Source organism: Natrix helvetica (genome assembly GCF_964273705.1).
Source record: "Natrix helvetica genome assembly, chromosome: 2".
In the NCBI taxonomy this organism is placed as follows: domain Eukaryota; kingdom Metazoa; phylum Chordata; class Lepidosauria; order Squamata; family Natricidae; genus Natrix; species Natrix helvetica.
Window position 1 is genome coordinate 186967582 of NC_138552.1, and position 23559 is coordinate 186991140.

General features: G+C 40.1%; 1 protein-coding gene across 2 annotated transcripts in view; it reads left to right on the plus strand.

Annotated features, from left to right (window-relative positions):
• CDC40 (cell division cycle 40) overlaps positions 1-21172 on the plus strand; it is a 44529-nt gene extending 23357 nt beyond the window's left edge. For both annotated transcript variants that reach the window (XM_081943303.1, XM_081943304.1), the window contains 12 exons: positions 2410-2493; positions 3187-3326; positions 4965-5061; positions 5679-5818; positions 7214-7288; positions 9223-9268; positions 10885-10986; positions 12087-12202; positions 12442-12575; positions 15769-15845; positions 16761-16905; positions 19011-21172. In XM_081943303.1, coding sequence (XP_081799429.1) covers positions 2410-2493; positions 3187-3326; positions 4965-5061; positions 5679-5818; positions 7214-7288; positions 9223-9268; positions 10885-10986; positions 12087-12202; positions 12442-12575; positions 15769-15845; positions 16761-16905; positions 19011-19188 — 1334 coding nt within the window. In that variant the 3' untranslated portion in view covers positions 19189-21172. The remainder of the gene's footprint in view (positions 1-2409; positions 2494-3186; positions 3327-4964; positions 5062-5678; positions 5819-7213; positions 7289-9222; positions 9269-10884; positions 10987-12086; positions 12203-12441; positions 12576-15768; positions 15846-16760; positions 16906-19010) is intronic.
• Positions 21173-23559: the final 2387 nt, after the last annotated feature.

A 23559-nucleotide genomic window follows, 5' to 3' on the forward strand; every position in this document is an offset into this window, starting at 1 on the left:
AAGATCTGCATCAGATTCGGCTTGCCGCTGGTGGACCTGTTTGCCTCACCCGAGAACGCCCAGCTGCCGCGTTTCTTCACCCGGTTCCAGACTCCCTCGGCGGAAGGAGCGGACGCCCTCAGGAGCCGGTGGCCTCCGGGCCTTCTTTATGCCTTTCCTCCCCTTCCCCTCATTCCCCGAACGATAAGGAAGGTAGTCACAGAGAGGGCTCTCGTGGTCATGCTAGCCCCGTACTGGCCGAGGAGACCGTGGTTCGCGGACCTGGTCCAGCTGTCGGTAGTAGATCCATGGAGGATTCCCCCAGGGGAGGTCGTTCTGCGTCAGGGTACCGTGGATCACCCAGAGCCACAGTGGCTTCATCTGACCGCTTGGCTCTTGAACGGGGGATTTTGAGGGGGCGGAGGCTCTCGTCAGGGGTCATTGCCACCTTAGAGGCGTCTAGGAGGCCTTCCACGGTTAGGATTTACAACGCCACGTGGAGGGCGTTCGCAAAATGGTGTATCCCACTGGGGTTGGATCCCTCTAGGGCTACCGTCCCGGATGTGTTGGAATTCCTCCAGAAGGGATTGGAGGACGGCTTGTCGCATAATACTCTCCGGCGACAGGTGGCGGCCTTGGCCACCATTTTGGGGGGGGAAGGTTCTCCGACTCTTTCCCGTTCCCCCCTGATTAAGCGTTTTCTGAAGGGGGCGGCTAATATCCGTCCGCCTCCGGTTCATAGATTTCCGACCTGGGATCTGACCCTGGTTCTCCAGGCTCTGACGGGCTCCCCGTTCGAGCCGCTTAGAACGATACATATGCGTCTGCTTACCCTTAAGGTGGTGTTTTTAGTGGCCATTACATCGGCCAGGCGCATTTCAGAGTTGGGGGCCCTGTCTTCCCGTAGTGACCTATGTGTAATTCACCAGGACAGGGTGGTCCTTCGTTTAGATCCTTCGTTCATTCCGAAAGTGAATTCACAGTTTCACAGGGCCCAGGAAGTTGTGCTCCCGAATTTCTGTCCCAATCCTTCGAGGGAGCAGGAGTTAGTGTGGCATAAGCTAGATGTCCGCCGGGCGGTTCGCATTTATCTAAAGCGAACGGAGAGCATTAGGAGGACCGAGGCGTTGTTTGTTTCTTTTCACCCAGGCTCGTTAGGACGCAAGGTGTCGTCTTCCACCATAGGACGGTGGATAAGGTTGGCCATAGTTGAGGCTTATGGAGCTTCCGGGAAGCCTCCCCCATCAGGGATCACTGCTCACTCCACCCGCAGTGCCGCTACTTCTGCGGCCTGGGCCACCAGGGCGCCCTTAGAGGATATTTGTAGGGCGGCTGCCTGGGCTTCCCCCACACCTTTTATTAGGCATTATCGTTTGGATGTTTATGCCTCGGCTGAGGCATCGTTTGGCCGGAGGGTCCTTCAGAGGGTGGTGTCCGATTCTTCACCTGGGACCCAGTCTGCCCGCCCAGGGACGTAGCGTGGGTATGTCCCTGCCGTGACCCCTCCCTCCACACTACTGGAAAAAGAACGTTGGTCTTACCTGAACGTTTTTTTCTGGAGATGTGGAGGGAGGGGTCACATTCCCGCCCTAGTTAGTTAGACAGGGTCCGGGAGGTGTAGAATCGGGAGGCCCCGGGGGGGCTTGCCCTTGTTGGTGTTTGATTTACAGGTGCTGACCGTGACATTGCGGAAACTGGGAACCAACGGGAGAAGCCGAAGGTTAAGAAGCTTTCTCTCAGTCAAATGGACCAATCAGGCTGCGATAACCCTGCCGTGACCCCTCCCTCCACATCTCCAGAAAAAAACGTTCAGGTAAGACCAACGTTCTGTCTCTAGAATATTATAGAGTCTTAACGGCAAAAGATTACAAAACCTATCATAAATAGCATTTTTAAGCATAGTTAGTCTTTCTGCTTTTGTTAGTTACAAACCCTAATTTAACCTTGAAGTAAAGCTTACAGTTGCGGTTAAATCACTAAAAATAAAAAAAGAATTACAGATATTGTAATGTATATAATTAAATATACATTGTCAATAAAGGCTGAAATGGTGTTTTTTCAAATACAATCACTCGTTTTATGGACTTTTTGAATTATCTAGATTGATCTGAAGCTTTCTGTTGCAGTGGCCATACGATGTAAAACACAGAATATATAGATTACTCATATATAAATAAAGGCAGTTATGTATGGTTCTGCATTTATGCATCCCATATGGAAAGTCATTATAATTGTCCTTGTTTAGAGCATTATAGCAACAAAAGCTTTGAAAATTCTTAAGATCTGTTCATAATTTATAATGATTTTTGTTAAAAATGTGTGTCGGACATGAGCCAAGGGCAAACATTTTTTGTGAGCTTGATATAAATTAAAATTGTGACAATAAATATACTTTATGAAGAATAACTTTAAAATGATTTGATCCTGCAGGATATGCACTAGATCCTTCCATAGACAATTATGAAGTACCTACTAAATATATTGGATCTGTAGAAGAAGCAGAAAAAAATCAAGGTAAAGGAACACCAAATATGATTTTCATTCTTGATTTCATTATTATCTTTTGTTCTGTATGTTTGCATTCACAAACTAACAATTAAGCGTTGTATGGACCATCACTGTTTGATGGATGAGAAAACATGTTGATGATGGGAAGTTGCTACTTGAGTGATTCAGATACGTTTAAAATTTTTGAAGAACATCATGAATGGCCTCAAAAAGTATTTTGGGATGGGGATTAACTGTCACCTCTAGCACTTCTTCCTATTGCTGTAGCTTATCTTTGTTTTCTGGGCAAGAAAACAAAGATAAAACTATTCTATTCTAAATGATAACATTTTTAATGTAAGTATTGGGTTGCAGATAGTTATCACGATTTTTATTTTCTAAGAATCTTTATTCAGTTATCTCTTAATGTTATAAATGTGCTACAAGAAGAAAACTAATATGGAACCTAATCATAGCAGAGCTTGGCAGTAGTGTATGCTATAAACTTCATTGTCACAAATCTTGGCAAAACTATTTGGAATTTTATTGGCTATGTAGGAGCATGAAATAGGGATTATCGTGAACGTGCTGTCCACAAATTAAACTTGATTTTGTGTGAAAGCATCAATTGTTATTTCAGGAGGCAGAAGACAATTCTGTCATCCTTAAAGTAAGAATTGCTTTCAAATCCAGACATAATCTTTTGCTATTGTGTCATAGGTTTAACAGTGTTTGAAACAGGACAAAAGAAAACAGAGAAAAGGAAAAAATTCAAAGAGAATGATGCATCTAATATAGATGGCTTCTTGGGACCTTGGGCAAAATATGTTGATGAAAAGGAGGTTGCAAAACCTTCTGAAGTGAGTACCCTTCATATTTTTTTTCAAGTATAAAGAATGGGATGAGCAAGTCCCACATTCTGTTTATGACACTTGTTTATATATGCTGTTGTACTCCTGTTCTTATGTTTTGAATGGGAGAGGAGCTATAATTCTGTATAGCACCTTGGTGCTGTGCAACTGTTTTGAATTACATGCCCCACAATTCATTTGCTTGCCATTGGCCAGAAGATGAGAGTTAAAGTCTAAAATATTTGAATAGTACTATGTTTCCTAATCACTGATTTTTTTAAAAGTGTTTATTCATTACAGAATATGCTACTCTGGAATCCTGGAATCAGGGGAAAAAACAGCTTACATGGTATAAAACATGCAGATAGGTTTTGAAAAGCAATTTCTTAAATTACAGAGCATCAAAATGTCACTTACAAAAACTGACAGCTCCACTCAGACTACTGACACTACTTTAAACCATAGTTGCTAGTTTGACATTGATATACAAAGTCTCTATATATCTGTATTGTAATTGAAAACTTGAGCTATATATCTAGGACACAAGTAGCAAAACAGAGAAAATGTAAAATCAAATAAATTTCTAAATCTTCCAATTTTTTGCTGAAAATGCAACACAGAAATGTTGCTTGCTGTAACATTGCATGGAAGACAACTTACATAGACAGCCACACAAAGGTATTTGATGCTGTTCTTCAGAATGTTTTAAGGTTGATATTTTTGACAAACACCCTTTCCAATTTCCTCAAAGCACAAAGTATTATTATACACTCTCTGTAGTGCAACAGCTATCAAAGACACAAAGTGAGGAGGGAAGGAGCATACCTGTGAGCATAACTGACCACATTTTTCTTTATGGTTCCTGTGCATCATACAAGGGGGTAAAAACCAAGGAAAGTGGGTTCATCTCAAAGTAATAAGCAGAAGGTAGCTTATCTAAAGTCTCTGAGGTCTAGATATTAATCAGTAAGACATCAAGAACAGATCTTGTCAAAAATGGTATGAATGAATGAAATTGAATGAATGAAATTTAATTTGTTAGCCGCACCCTCTCCAAAAGGACTCGGGGCGGCGTACAATAAAACACATACAATATACATATATATACAATACATATACAAATACAAATAAACACATACACGTACATGTACATGGAGGAGGTAACACTCATAAAATATATATAAAATAGAATTAAAATAACTATTTAAAACACATGAGGGCTAAGCTAAATCTTCCAATGGGGGAGAGAATTTCCAAGGAATCTGAATCTGATTACAGAGGGGAGGGGGAGGGGGGAAGAGCACAACTACAATCCCAGTTTGCAAAAGAGTGTGTGTTTTATCAAATACTCTTATAAAATCAGCCCATTTTCTATCTGGATCATGTGTGGAGTGACTCTATTGATGGCTAGTACTGAAGTATGTGCACACACACATTTGCACCAACATAAAGACCCTGTTTGTGTGGGCGGGGGGGGGGGTGTATATGTGTAAAATCCACTTGTTCACAATGTAATTTCCTGAATTGTACTTAAAACCCATTACTCCAGATATCATTTTTTGTTTTATTAGAACTCATTGAAGATAAATAATTCTATACTTTGCTGTAGAAGTCAGGATTGTAATTCTTAATATTTTGGCAATTTAGGAAGAACAGAGGGAACTGGATGAAATAACTGCAAAAAGGCAAAAGAAAGGCAAACATGAAGATGATAAACCTGGAGAAGAAAAGACAGTTTTGCATGGTAAGTCATGCTGTTAGCAATTAATCTGCATTTTTGTCATAACTTTCCGCTCTATCGCTATTAAACATAACCCCAAATCTGTATTTTGTTGAACTAATACATCATAGCTAGACGTCAGCACAGGGTGGTTGCTTGTTTTTATGTGTGTACGTGTAATCAATAAGAAAGAAGCTTTAAAATTGTTTTTTGTTTGTTTGTAGTAACACAGGGAAAAAAATGAACTTGCAGTTAAACTTAAGACATGGGCAGAGTGAACTATTGGGAATACTGTGGAAAAGTCATTTGCTTGGATACTCCTCTCAAATATCAGCTCTTTGGTTTTTAATTTGCAAACTTCTTTTGATGTAGTCTGCCATCTAGTAGCTGTTCCAGGCTGCAGGGATTGCCACCGCCCATTGGCGCTGCTGCCTATCACCATCTCCGCATGCCCCATTTTCGACCTCCGCCCATCCCGTTTTCAGTCTCCACACACCCCGTTTTCAGCCTGTTCCTGCAGCCTGGCCATTGTTACAGATGCACTTCATTTTAATCACAGCCACCTCAACATTGAATTAATCTATTATTTCTCTGACCATGTGAATTTTTTATTCATTCATTCATATTTCTTTTTCTTTCAGTCAAAGAAATGTATGACTATCAAGGGAGGTCTTACCTTCACGTTCCTCAGGATGTTGGTGTTAACCTACGTTCAACAGTACCCCCTGAAAAATGTTACCTTCCTAAGAAACAAATCCATGTATGGTCAGGTCATACAAAGGTAAGGAACACCTGAAAAATTATATTTTCCTCTTTTGTGTCTTTGCGGTCCTTTCATGATTATAATTAAATTAAGCCCATTCCAAATTTACCAGAATTTCAAAATGTTGAGAAAAAAAATTGCACAGGATATTTATTATTAGACAAGTTTTATTACTGTATATCAATTTTATTCCCAATTTCTAGCCTATCTCTGCTAGTTATCACTACTTTTCCATATAAGTTGCTTCAACCATTCTGGAAGTAATTTGAGCTTGAAACAGTTGTGTTTCGAATTGGAAACAGATGTTTTAATCTCAAAACACTTCCAGAATAATCAAAACAAGCTATTTTTTAACTCAAAGCAGCTGTTTCAGACTCAAAAACAAACCACTTCAGAATCAAAGTATTTTTCACATCTATATTTTAAAACCATTGGCTTTAGAGATCTAGTCTTGAATGGCTGCTCATTCATGGAAACCAGTGGTACCTGTTAATAAGATGAAGACTTGGGGGAAATGCCAGGCATTAGAGCAGTGGGTTATAAAGTCTTTTCTGGGCTTATGAGAGGATTTTGATTATTTCACAGCAAGTTTGAAGGTATGCATTCCAAACCTAACTTATCCCAGTATTTTCTGTGGGTCAAAAATCTTCCATTTTTGCTTGAAGAATCTCCCATTTTTACATGGCCACGTTTATAGGAAGTATGGAAGTCTCAAAATAATGTAATAACTAGGTCAAGGAGGAGTAGTAGTAGTAGTAGTAGTAGTAGTAGTAGTAGAAGTAGTAGTATGGTAGGCCAGCCATTTGATAGACCAGCAAACCTCTTTCCCTAGCTGAAGGGAAGACATCTGTTCATGGAGACATAGCTGCTTTTGAATTACAGTATCTCAATGCTCATCTTAAGTATTAGCATCTTTCACTGCATATTAATATTAATTTTGTTAATGGTGTGGGAAACTACTATATTCAGACTGTGGATATTAAATAGTCTAAGTAGACTATTGAGCTTTTTTCATGAAATGTGAACATATACATATCTGGCATTAACTCTTCTTTTTGTAGAATTAAAAGTATTGTTGTGATTTGAATTCATGTATATTTTGTGTTTTAATAGGAGCTATTACTTTGTTAACCTTGAGTAAGTACAGTTTCCCCGCATGCTAGATGAGGGGCTTGTCCAAAACTGTCCAAACTTTAGAATATACCACAGTCATAATATATTGGCCTTGAAAATTAGAAGATAAAACCAACTCAAAGCCTAGTCATTGGTGCATCTTGGGAGATGTAGAACTGTTGCTGTGCTTTAGGCACAAAAACTTAATAGTACTACTGTAGAAGCAATGTTATATGGTACTGAAATACATACTTTGGAAAGGAAAATGCATACATATTCATAGTTATGTTCTTGTTTAAGGGAGTCAGTGCCGTCAGGCTGTTTCCTCTTTCTGGCCATCTGCTCTTATCTTGTTCCATGGACTGTAAAATTAAGGTAAATGGATTCAAAGCATATACTATCTCTGCTTTAATTTTGTTGTGACTACATTTGCTCTTTAATGTTTTCATTAATGTAAACTCAGTAGCAATTGTCATGTTTTTGCCAGGACCATCCAGGACTATAACTTTTAAGGGCTGTTAAGTACTTATTTAGCAAGAAACACATTCATTTAAAACAGTTAGTATACCCATAGTTGTGGAGATTTGCTGAATTGCAATTCCCAATATCCTTCATAGTTGACCATGCTAATTTAGGATTCTTGAAAGTAGCCTATAATTCAATATATGGAGAGTCAGGGTTTCTCCACATCTCAATAGCTAATTAAATGTTTTGAACAGATCTTGTAACTGGTAAAGCAAAACCATTACAGCCAATGTTAAAAGATGAGAATGTTGAATAGGCATAACAGGATCTTGCGGTATAAAATGATTGTATTGATCCTCTACACTAATCCACAATGCCCGTATTTCTGAAAAATAGTTTGGATTTTTAAAATACTAACCATTACTTCCTTTTGAATATTTTTGCAGCTATCTTTTTCTCTCTATGCCCATTATATAATATTTTTCTTTCATCACTTTTTGTTGCAATCATTCATAATCTTTTTCATTTGCAACCCCTCTCACTTCATTCTGCCAACTATTCTTTTTCATGCTTCCCAGTAACCTGGCATATTTTTATGGTTCTTTATAACATAATTTCACCCCATTCTTAACAGCTTCTACCTATAATCTTTTCTTATGCCCATTTTTATTCATTTTGTTGTGAGATGCATACTTTTCCTGCATTCATTCTATTTTCACTTTAGTTCCCTTCATTTTCTTCCATGTCCATTTTCCCCTGATTCTGCTTACAATTTTATTTAAAAAAAATGTATGTGTCATCGGTCTTACATTCTTCACTAATTCTTTTAATTGTTCATCATAAGCAATCTATGCAATAATGCTTTCATCGACACCCCAGGAGACTAGACAGAAGTTGCCCAAATTCCTAGCAAGAATGGTCTCTTGAGGGGGTGAGGCACCACCTCTGTCAAGGCTGGTGGAATCATTCCTTCCCACAAAGAGACATTAGTCACTACTTGGATCACCACATGCCACCTCCCATGAACTCTTTAACTAATCTGGAAGCACATGGATGCAGGCCATAGGTGGCAGAACTCACAGTAGTAAAGATTCTCAGATTGACCAACTCAAACTCCTCCCTCATAATCAAGTTAGGATGTGCCTTGCTCACTTCCCCTATACTTTTTTATTTATATGTATGTATATAAATAGGGACATGGTAGCTCAGTGGCTAAGACACTGAGCTTGTCAGTCAGAAAGGTTGGCAATTCGGCGGTTTGAAACCCTAGTGCCCATAACGGAGTGAGTTCCTGTTACTTATCCCAGCTTCTGTCAGCCTAGCAGTCCGAAAGCCTATAAAAATGCAATTAGAAAAATAGGAACCACCTTTGGTGGGAAGGTAATAGCGTTCCATGCGCCTTCGGCGTTTAGTCATGCCGGCCACATGACCACGGAGACGTCTTCAGACAGCGCTAGCTCTTCGGCTTTGAAACAGACATGAACACCGGCCCCTAGAGTTGGGAACGACTAACACATATGCCTGAGGGCAACCTTTACCTTTACTTTACACACAAAGTATACATCTGTGGTATGCAGTATACACTATACTACTAGTGGGGAGAGAACCTTCTGTGTTTAACAAAGCATGTATTTATTATGTATAATGCCCAATTTCTCCTTTTCTTTATCTGAGCTGCAAAGATTTCACTAAGGGGATTTGATGCTTTTAATTTTCCTACGCTTGAATATGCAAACTGTATAATAGTTTATATTTGAAGATGGGTTGGTTTTAAAATGAAGTCTTTGCATATATAACAGTCATGTGTGATTCTATTTAAATTTGTATTTTCCTCCACTCTAAAGCTCTGGGAAGTGTACGGTGAACGAAGATGTTTGAGAACATTCATTGGTAATTTTATTTATTCTTTTATTTTAAATGACTCTATATGTGCATGACTGAGATGTGTATGCTTTATGTAAGCCAAAGTTTCCCAAATTTTGGAAGTTGGACATATTCATGAGCTTGACATTTGGATGATTTTCAAATAAGATAACGTATTTCAGTTTTGTAAAGCTGATTTTGACTTTAAATTGATATTGTTATTTTAAAAATGGTTTTAATTATTTATTATCAGCCACTCCTGCTAATAGCAACAGAATAAAAAGTACTTTACATCAGTGAATATTGTTAGGGCTAGAGCTAATCATCAAATAACTAGTCTTCATCTTAACAAGAGTTATGAAAAGATTTCTTCAGAAAACACTTATTTAAAAAGAACACTCATATTTTTCTACACATACTTATAGAGAGAGTTGTGAGATATTTTTAAATATGGGAACTACTTTGTTCTCCTTGCTATGTTCTCCAAATGGGAATGCTTCAAAAGGAAATGAAAACCATGTTAACTCTATAGGCTATATACCAGTGATGGAGAACCTATGGCACGTGTGCCACAGGTGGCACGCAGAGCCATTTGTCAGGGCACGTGAGGCGCTGCCCTATCAGCTGGCCAGCGTGCATGTGCGCGCTGGCCAGCTGAGTTCACCCTTTTTTAAAACCATTTTTCACCCTCCCCAGGCTCCAGAGGCTTTATAGGAGCCTGGGGAGGGTGAAAACAGCCTCCCCCGCCCCCCCCCCGGACGCCCTCCGGAGGCGTCAGGAAAACCTCCGGACAGTCCCTGAAGCCTTTGGAGCGCTCAAAATGACCCTCCGAGCAAACCGGAAGTTACTAACTCTGTGGATCGTTTTGAGCGCTCCGAAGGCTTCAGGGACTATCCGGAGGCTTCCCTGAAGCCTCCAGAGGGCGTCCGGGGGAGCGGGGAGGCTGTTTTCACCCTCCCCAGGCTCCTATAAAGCCTCTGGAGCCTGGGGAGGGCGAAAAAAGCATGTAAAAATGGGGGGGAAGCGCCTGTAGTGTGCGCATGCACATTGGGGGAGTCGCGCATTGCATTATGGGTGCGGCACGCCCGCACACAACCCCCCTGCGCTCCCCCCACTTATGGCACACGAGCCAAAAAAGGTTCACCATCGCTGCCATATACTGAAGTGTCCTCTCACTTCATCCTCTGCCCTCTGTGTCTGGACACAGAGAACCTACAGAACAGGTTAACTACTGATTGAGATAGACCTCCTGCTTCATTTCTTTGCAATTATATTTTGAGAAGTTAGATTCATGACAAGAAATCTAATATATCCCCTAAGTTATTGAGGGCCATGGAAAAGTGGATGCTTGTCTTCATATTTACTGTTAATCTGAGAACTGTATTTATGCAAACTGGCAAATGTAGTTACCAGTTTGTAGTTCTTTGTAGTGCTAGTCTCTACACTATGCTAGCCAGAGGTCTCTAATCTATGAATAAGAGAAAGAAAGAATAAATAAAGCCGTAGCCTGAATCCAGCCTCCATATTCTGCCACTTCAAAGTTCTTTGGAGGCTGTGTTGCATTATACATCATGCTGATGTTCTGTTTAGAGGTTTAAATTCTGGTTCTCTTCCATTCTAATGGCATGATTTCCATCTTGTAGGGCACAGTAAAGCTGTTAGGGATATATGCTTTAACAATGCTGGGAACCAATTCCTCAGTGCTGCATACGACCGCTATCTCAAACTGTGGGACACTGAAACAGGTATTTGTATGCGTGGAAAGATTGCTAGTGTAATGTGCATTTTTCAAAGGATAAACTTCAAGCAGTATGCATCATTGCCCGCTTAATGATGCAATGTACTTTTAGGATACATTAAAGGATGGCTCCATAATATAAAAACATGTCGGTCATATATGCATGTGCTGAGATGGAAAGAGCAGACTTACAGCTCACTAAAAGAGCAGATACTCCATTTTGTGAGTTCCTTATTTAGTATGTTCAAGAAAGGCTAGGAAAGATTCCTTCACAAACTCTGCAGAGTCCATTGCTAATTGTTGCAGGCTAGACTGACTAATGGTTTGTCTAAATATATAAGCTTGCTTCCTGTATATTCCTATTGATTGGTTTGCTTATTTTTGTCCTGTGCCTTAATTTTTTATTAACACATATAAGCATCAGCGCAATGGTGAGGTTATCTAGTTTGGATAATGAAACATCTGCAAGAGTCCCTTCGGGGAGAGGGGACGGTCTAGAAGTTTAATAAATTAAATTAATACAACCAGGTTCAGAGAGCACCAAAGACTCTTCATTTCAACCCTGGGTTTCAAATATTCACCTTCATTAATAACACATAAGCCATGGTGGTGCAGTGATTAGAATGCAGCACTGCAGGCTACTTCTGTTGACTGACTGCTGCCAGCAGTTCGGCAGTTTAAATCTCACCGGCTCAAGGTTGACTCTACCTTCCATCCTTCCAAGGTTAGTAAAACAAGGCCCCAGTTTGTTATTGGGGCCAATATGCTGACCCTATAAACTGCTTAGAGAGGGCTGTAAAAGCACTATGAAGTGGCATATAAGTCTAAGTGCTTTTGCTATTCAGGGCAAGAATATTTATCTGTCGACTTCTGTCAGTTCTTAGAATAAGTTAGTCCAACATTGCCAAATGATTTATAAATTACTACTCTATATATACAGTTACAGTGCCCTGAAGCCTTGACTCTTTTTACTTTGATAATACCCCTTTCCCTCTCCTGGTTTTCAGGAAGTCTTAGACCAGCAGGTCCCTCCAGTCAGCTGTCTTAAAACCAAACTCTAAAAGCTAAAGTTGTGAACATCTTCCTGTTCAACTGTTTTCACTCTAGGACAGTGTATTTCAAGATTCACCAACAGGAAAGTTCCTTACTGTGTCAAATTCAATCCCGATGAAGATAAGCAGAATCTTTTTGTAGCAGGAATGTCGGATAAGAAAATTGTACAGGTAAGTCAAAATCTTCATAATTTATTTAGAGCAGTATCGTTTCAACTCAGCTTGCACATCTTCATTTGAATGGCTTCCTCGCAGTTGCAAATACGCTATTTCCCTTTAAAGTTCTTTTTAAAGTTGAGTTAGGTTTTCTATATATTTTAGAATATTTCCATAAAATTTTGCAAATGCCGCTGTTTATCATTCCTTTCAAATTTTTGAAAAAAAGAATTCACGCTTCTCTTCCCCTGCAGTGGGATAGTCGAAGTGGAGAAATTGTTCAGGAATACGATAGACATTTGGGGGCTGTCAACACCATTGTTTTTGTGGATGAGAACCGAAGATTTGTGAGTACGTCAGATGACAAGAGTTTAAGAGTCTGGGAATGGTAAGTTGAAATTTGATTGCATTTGACAGTAACAGCACAACACCAAAAAAATAATTGCAGCAGTGAAATGCATTGTTTTCGCTATACGTTTCCATTAGTCTATTCACAATCCCAGGTTCTTATATTTACACTGCTGCTCAAAAGTTTGGGAACCATTTCGAATTGTCAATATTTCTGCATAAACATGACATATCTGTTCTCCGTGTAAGTCCTAAAACTAGAGAAAGAGTACTCAAGTAAAACAAATGAGTCAAAAGCATCATAGTTGTTCATTTATTTCTTGAGAAAAAGAACCATAGAATCGTAAGGCTGGAAGGGACCTTGAGCATCTTCTAGCCCAACCCCCTGTCCAAAGCAGGAATCCTTACGCCGTCCTGGACAAAGGGTTGTCCAGTCTTTTCTATGAAAACTTCCAATGATGGAGCACCCCCACAACTCCAGAAAGCAAGCTGTGATCCAGTGAGCTTCCAAAGTTGGATTGCAGTCTTTCTTTGACAGATAGTTGAAGAGAGAGACATTAATGAAGCCCATATCAGGTCTCAAAGTCTGATTCTTTATATATATACATATACATATATACATATATTTATATTATTTATATTTATATTATTTATATTTATATTATTTATATTTATATTATTTATATTTATGTTTATATTATTTATATTTATATTTATATTATATATAATCTGGAATACCTGTATTGGTGCTAAAATAAAACTAGTGAGATTGCTGTTCACTAAAAGTGAAAAAAATGCAAATACAAAAGAAATGCAAAAGAAAGTAGTGGAAAGTGACTGCAAATAAGGTATTTTCTAGTGTAGCATTAAATCTGAGATTTTAAAATGGTGATTCAGTCAGCAAAGAGTTTTAACTTCAAATGAAAAGAGGAATCATGTGAATCAAGGCAAATATTTGATGACTGGATTTTCTTTGGGAGAGGGGGAGTTGTTTTTTTTAATTTGGTCCTTAATTGGCTATTGACTTTAATGAAAGAGCACCACCTGCTGGTTCTTCAGTACCACTTAATGATACTAATGAGGCACCCCCCCCCCCCAGCCCTGTTAAGCTGTTTCAGTAATACACAAAATGTATAAAGAATGAATGCGTTGTAGTGGCAGGTAAGTTTTTATTAGATAGTCACCAGCTGAAGCTCCTGAATAACAAGCCAGATATAAATGAAAGAATAGCAAAATACTTGGTGCTCAACCTGGCTAACAAACTGCCTAGTGATGATCTGGGTTCAACTGATATGGGTGGTAAAAGAAAATAATATCTGCTGTTTCCAACATGGTTTGGATTGGTTTAAAGGCATGCGGCATATAAAAGCCGACAGTCAAATCAAACTTTTTTATTTTATGTTTTGGGCCTAATTAAAGGAAAAGATTTTTCTGTTACATATCGTCCTATTTGCCTTTTTAAAAGTGCAAGTGCTTTTCTGGTTATACTGCAGGTCACAGCATTTGGTTTTATTTTATATGGTTCTGTGGCAAAATTATTGCAATTAATCTTTCTGAGATCATGTACATGCCAAATAATTAGTCGTTAATGTGCTGCACGAAAATATTATGAAGGTTAATATGGCTGTGCATTGAATATTTTCTGCATTTGCTAATTTTCATTGTGAGATCTCTGTTGGCTATAACACCGTGATGGCGAACCTATGGCACGCGTGCCACAGCTGGCACGTGGAGCCATATCTGCCGACACGTGAGTCGTCAGCTCCAGCATACATGCATGTGCTGGACAGCTGAGTTTCGGCCTTCTGGAGGGCAGGTGGGAGGCCATTTTTGCCCTCCCCAAGCTTCAGGAAAGCCTCCGGAGCCTGGGGAGGGTGAAAAATGAGCCCAACGGCCTACCAGAAGTTTGGAAATGATCCATTTCCTCCTCCAGAGGGTCTCCGGGGGAGGCTTTGCATTATGGTGCCGGCACGCATATACGCTATGGTGCTCTCGCGCTCGCATTTTTGGCACCCAACAACCAAAAGGTTAGCCATCACTGCTATAGCAGATTCTCCAAAGAGCTTCCAGAGGATATTTAGTTAATGAAAATAAAACAGCCTTAGATGCTACAAGAAGATTCACAAAATGAAATAACCACAATATAACGTAGAACATAGATAGCTCAGGCAAATGTGTTTCGGAGTGTGTTTGTATATGTGTGTGTATCTAAACAGGTTTATATGTGTGCATTTGTACACTGTGTGTGTATGTGTGTTGTTTAATTGGTTAGAATTTGTTAAATGCTCTTAATAGATGCTCTTATCTCCATATGTAGAATGTAACCTCTTAATAGCAATAGCACTTAGATTTATATATGGCACTTTCTAGGTGGTTTATAGAGTCAGCATATAAAGATTAGAGTAGGGAAATTCTTCCTAACTCTTGGTGTTTAACCTGTATCCAAAGTAACAAATATTTAGATCACAGCTGACAAACTCCCGGCTCATAGGCCAGATGCCCACGCTCGGTTTAGTGAAGGGGGGGAAAGTCTCGATACATCACATGACGCTGCCGTGAGGACGTGTGTTTGACACCCCTCATCTAGATACTCTTAATTTTTGAAACTCCTACTGATTCAAACATTATCTTTACATTATCATGGTAAAAAAAGAATAGTAAGAATTCCTGAGCTCCATATACCCAGTGTAGAAATACAGCTTTAGGGCTTAATGTCATCCTTCATGACTAATATCAGATCCAGAGTTAAGGGGAACTATATTTTCTTCTTTCCAAATCATTTTGTGTAACTGTATAAATGTTCCAAATTTACCGAGAGGGAGGGGAGGGAGAGGGGGGGAGATAACCCTTTAGAGCTCAGCCTCTTCTACATCCCATCAGCCCTAGAAAATGCTGAGTATCAAATATTAACTATTTCATTATTTTAATTCATACAAGCCTTTTAACATTCATGGGAAATCATTCAGCTTTTATTTAGTTTTATTTTAAGATGATCCCTGTTCATTTTGTATCTGATAGGCACTAAATAATCGAACTGTGACATTAGACATAAAACTATTTGTAGATTATAACCCAGGCATAGAAGGCAGTAATGCTAATAGTGATGTCAGATGTAAGTAAAAGTGTACTTCAGAATTATAGGTTCATATCTGAATGCTGTAACCTACACTTCTCCTTTCATATAAGGACATTTTATTTGCAGGAGCCTTCATCCATATATTTTATTTTTGTAGGGACATTCCGGTAGATTTTAAGTACATAGCAGAACCAAGTATGCACTCAATGCCAGCAGTGACTTTATCTCCAAATGGTAAGCTTATATTTCTATTTTATGTAGGATATTTTAATTTTAAAAGGTGTAATGATGTTTAGCATTTTTCATTTAACATCCAAGATTTCAGAAATAAATTATCTGGGTTTTGGAATGTGTAAATGTTGCAGGGGATAATAACAGAGTTGGAAGGGACCTTGTATGTCATCTAATCCAACCCCCTGGCCAAACAGGAGACCCTACACCATTTCTGACAGATGGCAGTTCAGTCTCTTCTTGAAAGCTTCCAGTGATGAAGCTCCCACAACTTCTGAAAGCAAGCTGTTTCATTGGTTGATTGTTCTCACTATCAGAAAATTTCTCCTTATTTCAAGGGTGAATCTCTCCTTGGATCAGTTTCCATCCATTAATCCTTGTCTGACCTTCAGGTGCTTTGGAAAATAGGTTGACCCCCTCCTCTCTGTGACAGCCCCTCAAGTATTCGAACACTTCTATAACATCTGACAAAAGCAAAAAAATACATTTTGAGGCAAAATAGACGCTAGCTTTCTTGGTTCGTTACTTTAAAGGCTGGTAATCCTGCACTCATTATCAGACTTATTTCCATATTTCCATTGTTTGATTTTTGCTCTGACAGCTATTTTTCTTGTATCAGTGTTGACTTTTTCTTTGTATTTCAAGTTATTCACCTTTGCTATATGGTCCGTATCTTCTTTGGATGTCAATTTGCAAGTTGAATTCTTGACAATTACACTGTATGTTAAACCAGCAATGTCAGAAATCCTAGTAAATCTAATGTTGGAATCAAGCTGGTAAAATTGCAGGGGTTTGCCCTCAGCAAACAATTTCTTAGTTATCTGTAGCTTACATTTCTATATGTTATAAGAACGGTTGATTCTTAAAATCCATGAGAAGTAGAAGATTCACGTGTGCGTTAATATTTTATCTCAACAGGAAAATGGCTTGCCTGTCAATCAATGGACAATCAGATTTTGATTTTTGGAGCTCAAAACAGATTCAGGCTAAACAAAAAGAAAATCTTCAAAGGTCATATGGTGGCAGGTTACGCTTGCCAAGTAGATTTTTCACCTGATATGAGGTATATATTCTACTGTTTCTATATACATAATATGGATTACATATTACTTTTGTTTTTATTTTCAAGTTTGGCTCCACAGGTAGAGAGAGATATTCATATAAACCTGCCATATAATTGTCAAATATTTTCTGTATGTAGAAGTCCTTAAGACAATTGTTGATCAGAATATAATACATATTATTGGGCTACTACATATACCCTAGGGATGCGGTGGCTCAGTGGCTAAGACGCTGAGCTTGTCGATCAGAAAGGTCAGCAGTTTGGCGGTTCGAATCCCTAGCCCCACGCAACGGAGTGAGCTCCCGTTACTTGTCCCAGCTTTTGCCAACCTAGCAGTTCAAAAGCACGTAAAAAATGCAAGTAGAAAAATAGGAACCACCTTTGGTGGGAAGGTAATAGCGTTTTGTGCGCCTTTAGCGTTTAATCATGCCGGCCACATCACCACGGAAATGTCTTCGAACAACGCTGGCTCTTCATCTTTGAAACGGAGATGAACACCGCCCCCTAGAGTTGAGAACGACTAGCACATATGTGCGAGGGAAATCTTTGTCTTTACATATACCCTAATTGGTCTTTGGGCTACAGCAGCTTATCAAACTCGGTATTATATGGATATCCTGCAGAATTTGGACAGCCTTTTTTGGCCCATGGGCTAATTTCAGACATTCCTGTGATGACCAAAATATCCATCTGAATTTACTATGAGAAATAGAGAGGGAAAGAAGGAGGTATTTATTTATTAAATTTATACAGCCATCCACCTTAACAAATAACTTTAGGCAGCTAGCAAAACTTTCTGGCCACAGCCACTGAGGGAAAAAGTCTAATATTCATAGCCCTCCAGAAAGGCAGCAAGGTTGGGCATCCAAATCTCAGGATGGAGCTGTTCCATAGAACAGGGAAGGTGTGACACACACACACACACCCTTTAGCCTGAACAAGATGGCACTGCTTGATAGATAGAATCTGGAGCATACTCAGCCTGTCAGCATACTACGGTGTGTCCAACAGTGCATGCATTGCAGCATTCAGAATTGTAACTGTAATTTCTAGATGCTTTTCAAGGGCAGCTCCATGTAGGCCTCATTGCAGTAATCCAAGTGGGAAGTGACCACAACATGAGTGACTGAGGGGCAGAGACTCTTGATCCAGGAATGGGCACATTTGACACACAGGATGGATTTGTGTAGAGGCCTTCTGACCATAGCAACCAACTGCTCCTTGAATGTATTAGCTCTGTCTAGGGGCGTAATACTATCCCATCCCATTAAAGATGGAAATTCAGGCTAGGCTACTCTAAAACCACATCTACTCAGCCTTATTTGGGTTGAGTCGAAGCCTGATTTTCCCCATACAGTCCTTAGGAAAGACTTTAAATGGTATCACTTGGAACAGTTGGGGAGGAGATGTATAATGGCGTATCATCAGCATATGATCTACATAGACCCATAATGACAAATGACCTCATTCAGTGGCTTTATAGGAGTCGGAAGAGAGCCAAGCCTTAAGACACAGAGCTGTTGTGTTATTCCACTCCAAGAAGGCCTTTCAAGCAGTAATTGAAAATCCATATCAGACAAAATCCCATCAGTATGCATTTACTCGGAGGTGGTATCAGAAACAGTTAAAAATACAAGCCTCCCATTTTTATTATGGCTTAGAAACAAAATTGGGCATCGCAAAATCATTGTGTATGATTTTGCATTCCACAGTCAGAATTACACCTGGTTTTCAGTATAATTTAAACCCTCCATACAGAGCTATGTTGCTTTGTTGTGTACATTTTTGCCAAAACAGATCATCTGATATTACAGATTAGGTGACTATCCTGCCTTTGTGCTCATTTGAGAAGACCTCTGATTAAGTGTCCTACATTTTTGAAGCAGCTGCATTGTCGTGTTTTCCCATTTTAACAATATATATTGGGACATCAAAGCAGCTAAGAGTAGTAGAAAATCTACAGACTATAAAACTATAGGAAAGGTCTACCTGCTCTCCGTTAAAATGTATGCTATTGTTCTGAATTGATTATGTTTAAAAATTATTTTGTAAATTACCTCCATGTATAATTTTTCTTTCTTTTCTTTTCTTTTTTTTTGAAACAGCTATGTGACCTCAGGTGATGCAGATGGAAAGTTAAATATCTGGGACTGGAAGACAACAAAACTCTACAGTAGATTAAAAGCCCATGACAAAGTCTGCATTGGGGCAGTGTGGCACCCACATGAAACATCCAAAGTGATCACTTGTGGATGGGATGGTCTCATTAAACTCTGGGACTGAAGGCTGAACAATAGACATTTTTCCCTCTAATCAGACAATTAATATATGATACTTCAGGATCCATACGCTACAACAAATAAGGTCTGAAATAAGGACATTAATATGGCTGATTCAAGTACTTCAGTATTAGAATGTGCACCTAGCACATTGGAAAATCAGACATTTGAAATTTTGCCATATTGCAAATCACTGCACAAATTGACTAAATATGCTAGTCCTTCCAGCTATTAAAACAATTACAATGGAGAGATGTTCCTACAACTTTTTTTTTATGAAACTGAAGCCAAAACCTCACAAGCTTCACTCTGCTTTCCAAATGCACAATTTCGAAGGGAAATGTTTTCACATTATCATAATAGTAATGTATTAGGAAGGTTTTTCTTAACCTATTGGGAATCATAACGCAGTTGCTAAATACAATAGGATATTGTTTTCCATGTATATTTTATAGAAATTGCTACCCAATTTTGGCAGGGGGATTAAATAAAAAGTGTTAGTCATATGGAAATACCTAAAGGTGTAAATAAATTGCAGTCCCAGTCTTTCAGCATAGATACAGAACCCACCCAGATGCAGAGTATCTGTCTGATTGCATCTGAGGAACCCCTTTTCATAATCCCATAGAAGAAAATGTTGTGTTTGCTGATGCATTAGTTTCAAATATATGGTCAGACATTTTATCCATATTGATCATTACTTCATTTTGTTCTGTTTTGTTTTGTTCTGTTTTGTATCGTTTAGTCCTGATAAGAAGTCAAACTATCATTCTTATTCAAGGTTTTAAATTTTATAATACAGAAATTCAAAGAACACAGTACAGGTATATAAAATGTTTAAGAAGTACTTTACCAAATGTTATTTCAGGCATTTTATCAGAAACCCAATCAGTCAATGGAATTAGTGCAATGGCAGCCATTAACGACAGATTCATGATAGTATTCCAATTACAGTCTTGTAAATAAGCTTTTTAATATGTTTATTATTTTTGTTTGTTTATTTTACAAAACATGTTTCTTTTGTGCTCGACTACTGTACAGATATCTCAATTCTTATTTTTACAAACTTATTTTTAATAAATGCTTTATATAAAAATGCAGATTTTAACTTGGCACACCATCTGAAGCATTGTGCATTTTAAAATGTTTATTTGGTATAGAAATAATTGAGGCATGAATCAGATTTACCTGAACTTATGGTTTTGGAAGCTTATGAAAGAACAACTTTTTGTAGTGCACATCTTTGGTGTCAAAAGTAGAGTGTATGGCAGGTATATGTTGTTTCACATTAGACTTGTGTGCAGTGCTGCCATTCAGTAGGCCGAATGCATCTATCTAAACAATGAACTCTTCACAACTTATCTACACATATTCTGTGTGTGTACTTTCCCAAATATCATATCTCCAAATTAGTTTTGGAGAGAAAGGATCCTTTCATTGCTTCATGTTGTGTATGGATAGAAAATAGAGCAAGGGGCATAAACTGGTGGATGAACTATGAAAGTATCCTGATCACCGCATGTGCATTTATCTGAAAGTCACAAATACCATCAAATAGCATCAGGCCTACTACAGAACGATGGGTGTGGTAATAGAGTGGCTTGGGAAACAGTATTAGCTTTCTCACGAATTTCACTTTGTATTCAAAAAACACTATGAACTCTCTTGTATTTTTACATATTTATAGAAATCAAGGAGTTAATAATTGTATTTCTTGTATAATGGATGTATCATTATTTTTCTGTCCACAAGTCAAGTTTGTATGCAAGGGAAAATATATTTAATAGTGAAAAGGGCAGAAAATAGCCAAAATTAAACTTTTACTGCAGTCTGGCTCACCTATAAAAATTGTTCTTAACTTGTGTCTGCTTATGCTACAAGCTAGATAATTTACACCAGCTGGAAATGAAATTTATATAAGCATGCTGTTTTAAACTTATGGGCTTAGGTAGATGATCAGGTGCCGTCTTTAATAAAAGTTCAGTTAATTCCACCTTTCATTACAGTTGAATTAATTCCTCTTAATTGGGCTCTGAGTTTCATCCCTAAATACATATCCTCAATAGATTGGAGTTGTTTTTTTGTTTTTTTGTTTTTTGGTGGAAGCAAAATATGATTGGGATTATCCCAATTGAAAAGTAAGAACGTGGTAATATTTATTTATTTATTTATTTATTTATTTATTTATTTATTTATTTATTTATTTATTTGGATTTATAAACCGCCCCCTCTCCCAAAAAGGGACTCGGGGCGGTGTACAGTCAATGAAACACAGATAAAATACATAAATAACAATATAAATAATATATAAACAATTAAATACTTGAGCATTTGAGTGGAGGAGGTGAGACTGTACAAAGAAATAAATATAGTATGAAAGCCCTAAAACATCCCAATTAAAATACCCAAACCCAATTAAAATATATCACCGGGAGGTAAGACTAAGAGTGTGCCAGGCCAGCTAATTGAAACAGGTGAGTCTTTAGTTTTTGACGGAAGGAACGGAGGTCAGTGGTGGTTCTGATGTCGGGGGGGAGGTCATTCCAGTGGGTTGGGCCCATCACAGAGAAGGACCTACTCCTAGGTGTCGCCCGCTGGCATTGCCTGGTGGACGGCACCAGGAGTCCCTCCCTGTGAGAGCGGATTGGTCGTAGGGACGTGTGTGGTAGGATGTGATCCTGCAGATAACTAGGTCCTATGCCATGGAGCGCTTTAAAGATGGTAATCAATACCTTGAAACGCACCCGAAAGGCCACAGGCAGCCAGTGCTGCTCGCGCAGGAGGGGTGTTACGCGGGAGTATCGTGCACTCCCCATGATGGCCCGCGCGGCTGTGTTCTGGACTAGCTGTAGTCTCCGGATGCGTCCCAAGGGGAGCCCCATGTAGAGGGCATTGCAGTAGTCCAGGCGAGACGTCACCAGCGCGTGAGTGACCGTGCATAGGGCACTCCGGTCCAGTATGGGGCGCAATTGGCGCACCAGGCGGACCTGGTGGAACACCCCCCTTGCCACGGCTGCCACATGGTCATCCATTGACAGCCGGGCATCAAGGAGGACGCCCAAATTGCGCGCCCGTTCCACAGGGGACAGTTGTTCGCCCCCTATGGCCAGCGATGGTATCAGCTGGCTGAACCGAGGTGCCGGTAGCCACAGCCACTCAGTCTTGGAGGGGTTGAGTTTGAGTCTGTTGTCCCCCATCCAGACCCCGACGGCTTCCAAACACCGGGACATCACTTCGACAGCCTCGTTGGGGTGGTTTGGGGTTGAAATGTACAGCTGAGTATCATCAGCGTACAGATGGTACTCAACCCCAAAGCCACGGATGATCTCACCCAGCGGCTTCACATATGCATTGAACAGGAGAGGCGAGAGGACCGACCCCTGTGGCACCCCACAAGTGAGTGGCCTCAGGGTCGACCTCTGCCCCCCTGTCAACACACATTGCTTCCGGTCGGAGAGGTAGGAACCGAACCACCGCAAAACGGTACCTCCGACTCCCATCCCCTCCAACCGGCGCAATAGGATACCATGGTCAATGGTATCAAAAGCCGCCGAGAGGTCTAATAGGACCAGGATAGAGGAACAACCTCTATCTCTGGCCCTCCAGAGATCATCGACCAACGCGACCAAGGCTGTCTCTGTGCTGTGCCCGGGTCGGAAGCCGGACTGGCGTGAGTCTAGATAATCGGATTCGTCCAGGTGTCGCGGAAACTGCTGCGCCACCACATTCTCAACAACCTTCGCCAAAAAGGGAAGGTTGGAGACTGGACGATAATTAGCTAGCTCCGTTGGGTCGAGCGAAGGCCTCTTGAGCAAGGGTCTCACCACCGCCTCTTTCAAGGCAGTTGGTAAGTATCCCTCACCCAATGAGGCGTTCACCAGGCCCAGAAGCCAGCCTCGTGTCACCTCCCAGGCTGCCAGTATCAGCCAGGAGGGACACGGGTCCATTGAACATGTAATGGGTCGCAGCCTTCCACGCAACCTGTCCAAATCCTCGGGGGCAACAGTCAAACTCCTCCCAGAATGGTCTCTCAAGATTCGCTGCTGACGGCCCATCCGGTCCACTGACGGGGGTCCATCCACTCCGGATCTGAGCGATTTTGTCCTGCAGATATTCCCCAAACTCCTCTGCTCTTCCCTGTAAGGGTGCCCCCTCGTCCCCTGCAATAAAAGGGAGCGGGTCACCCGAAACAGGGCGGCAGGGCGGTTATCCGCAGATGCAATAAGGGCGGCACAATATCTACGCTTGGCCGCTCTCACTGCCACAAGGTAAGTCCGCAAATAGGCTCTTACCTGTGTTCGGTCAGATTCGGAGCGTGAGGACCTCCACCTGCTCTCTAGACGTCTCCTGTGGCGCTTCATCACCCTTAGCTCCT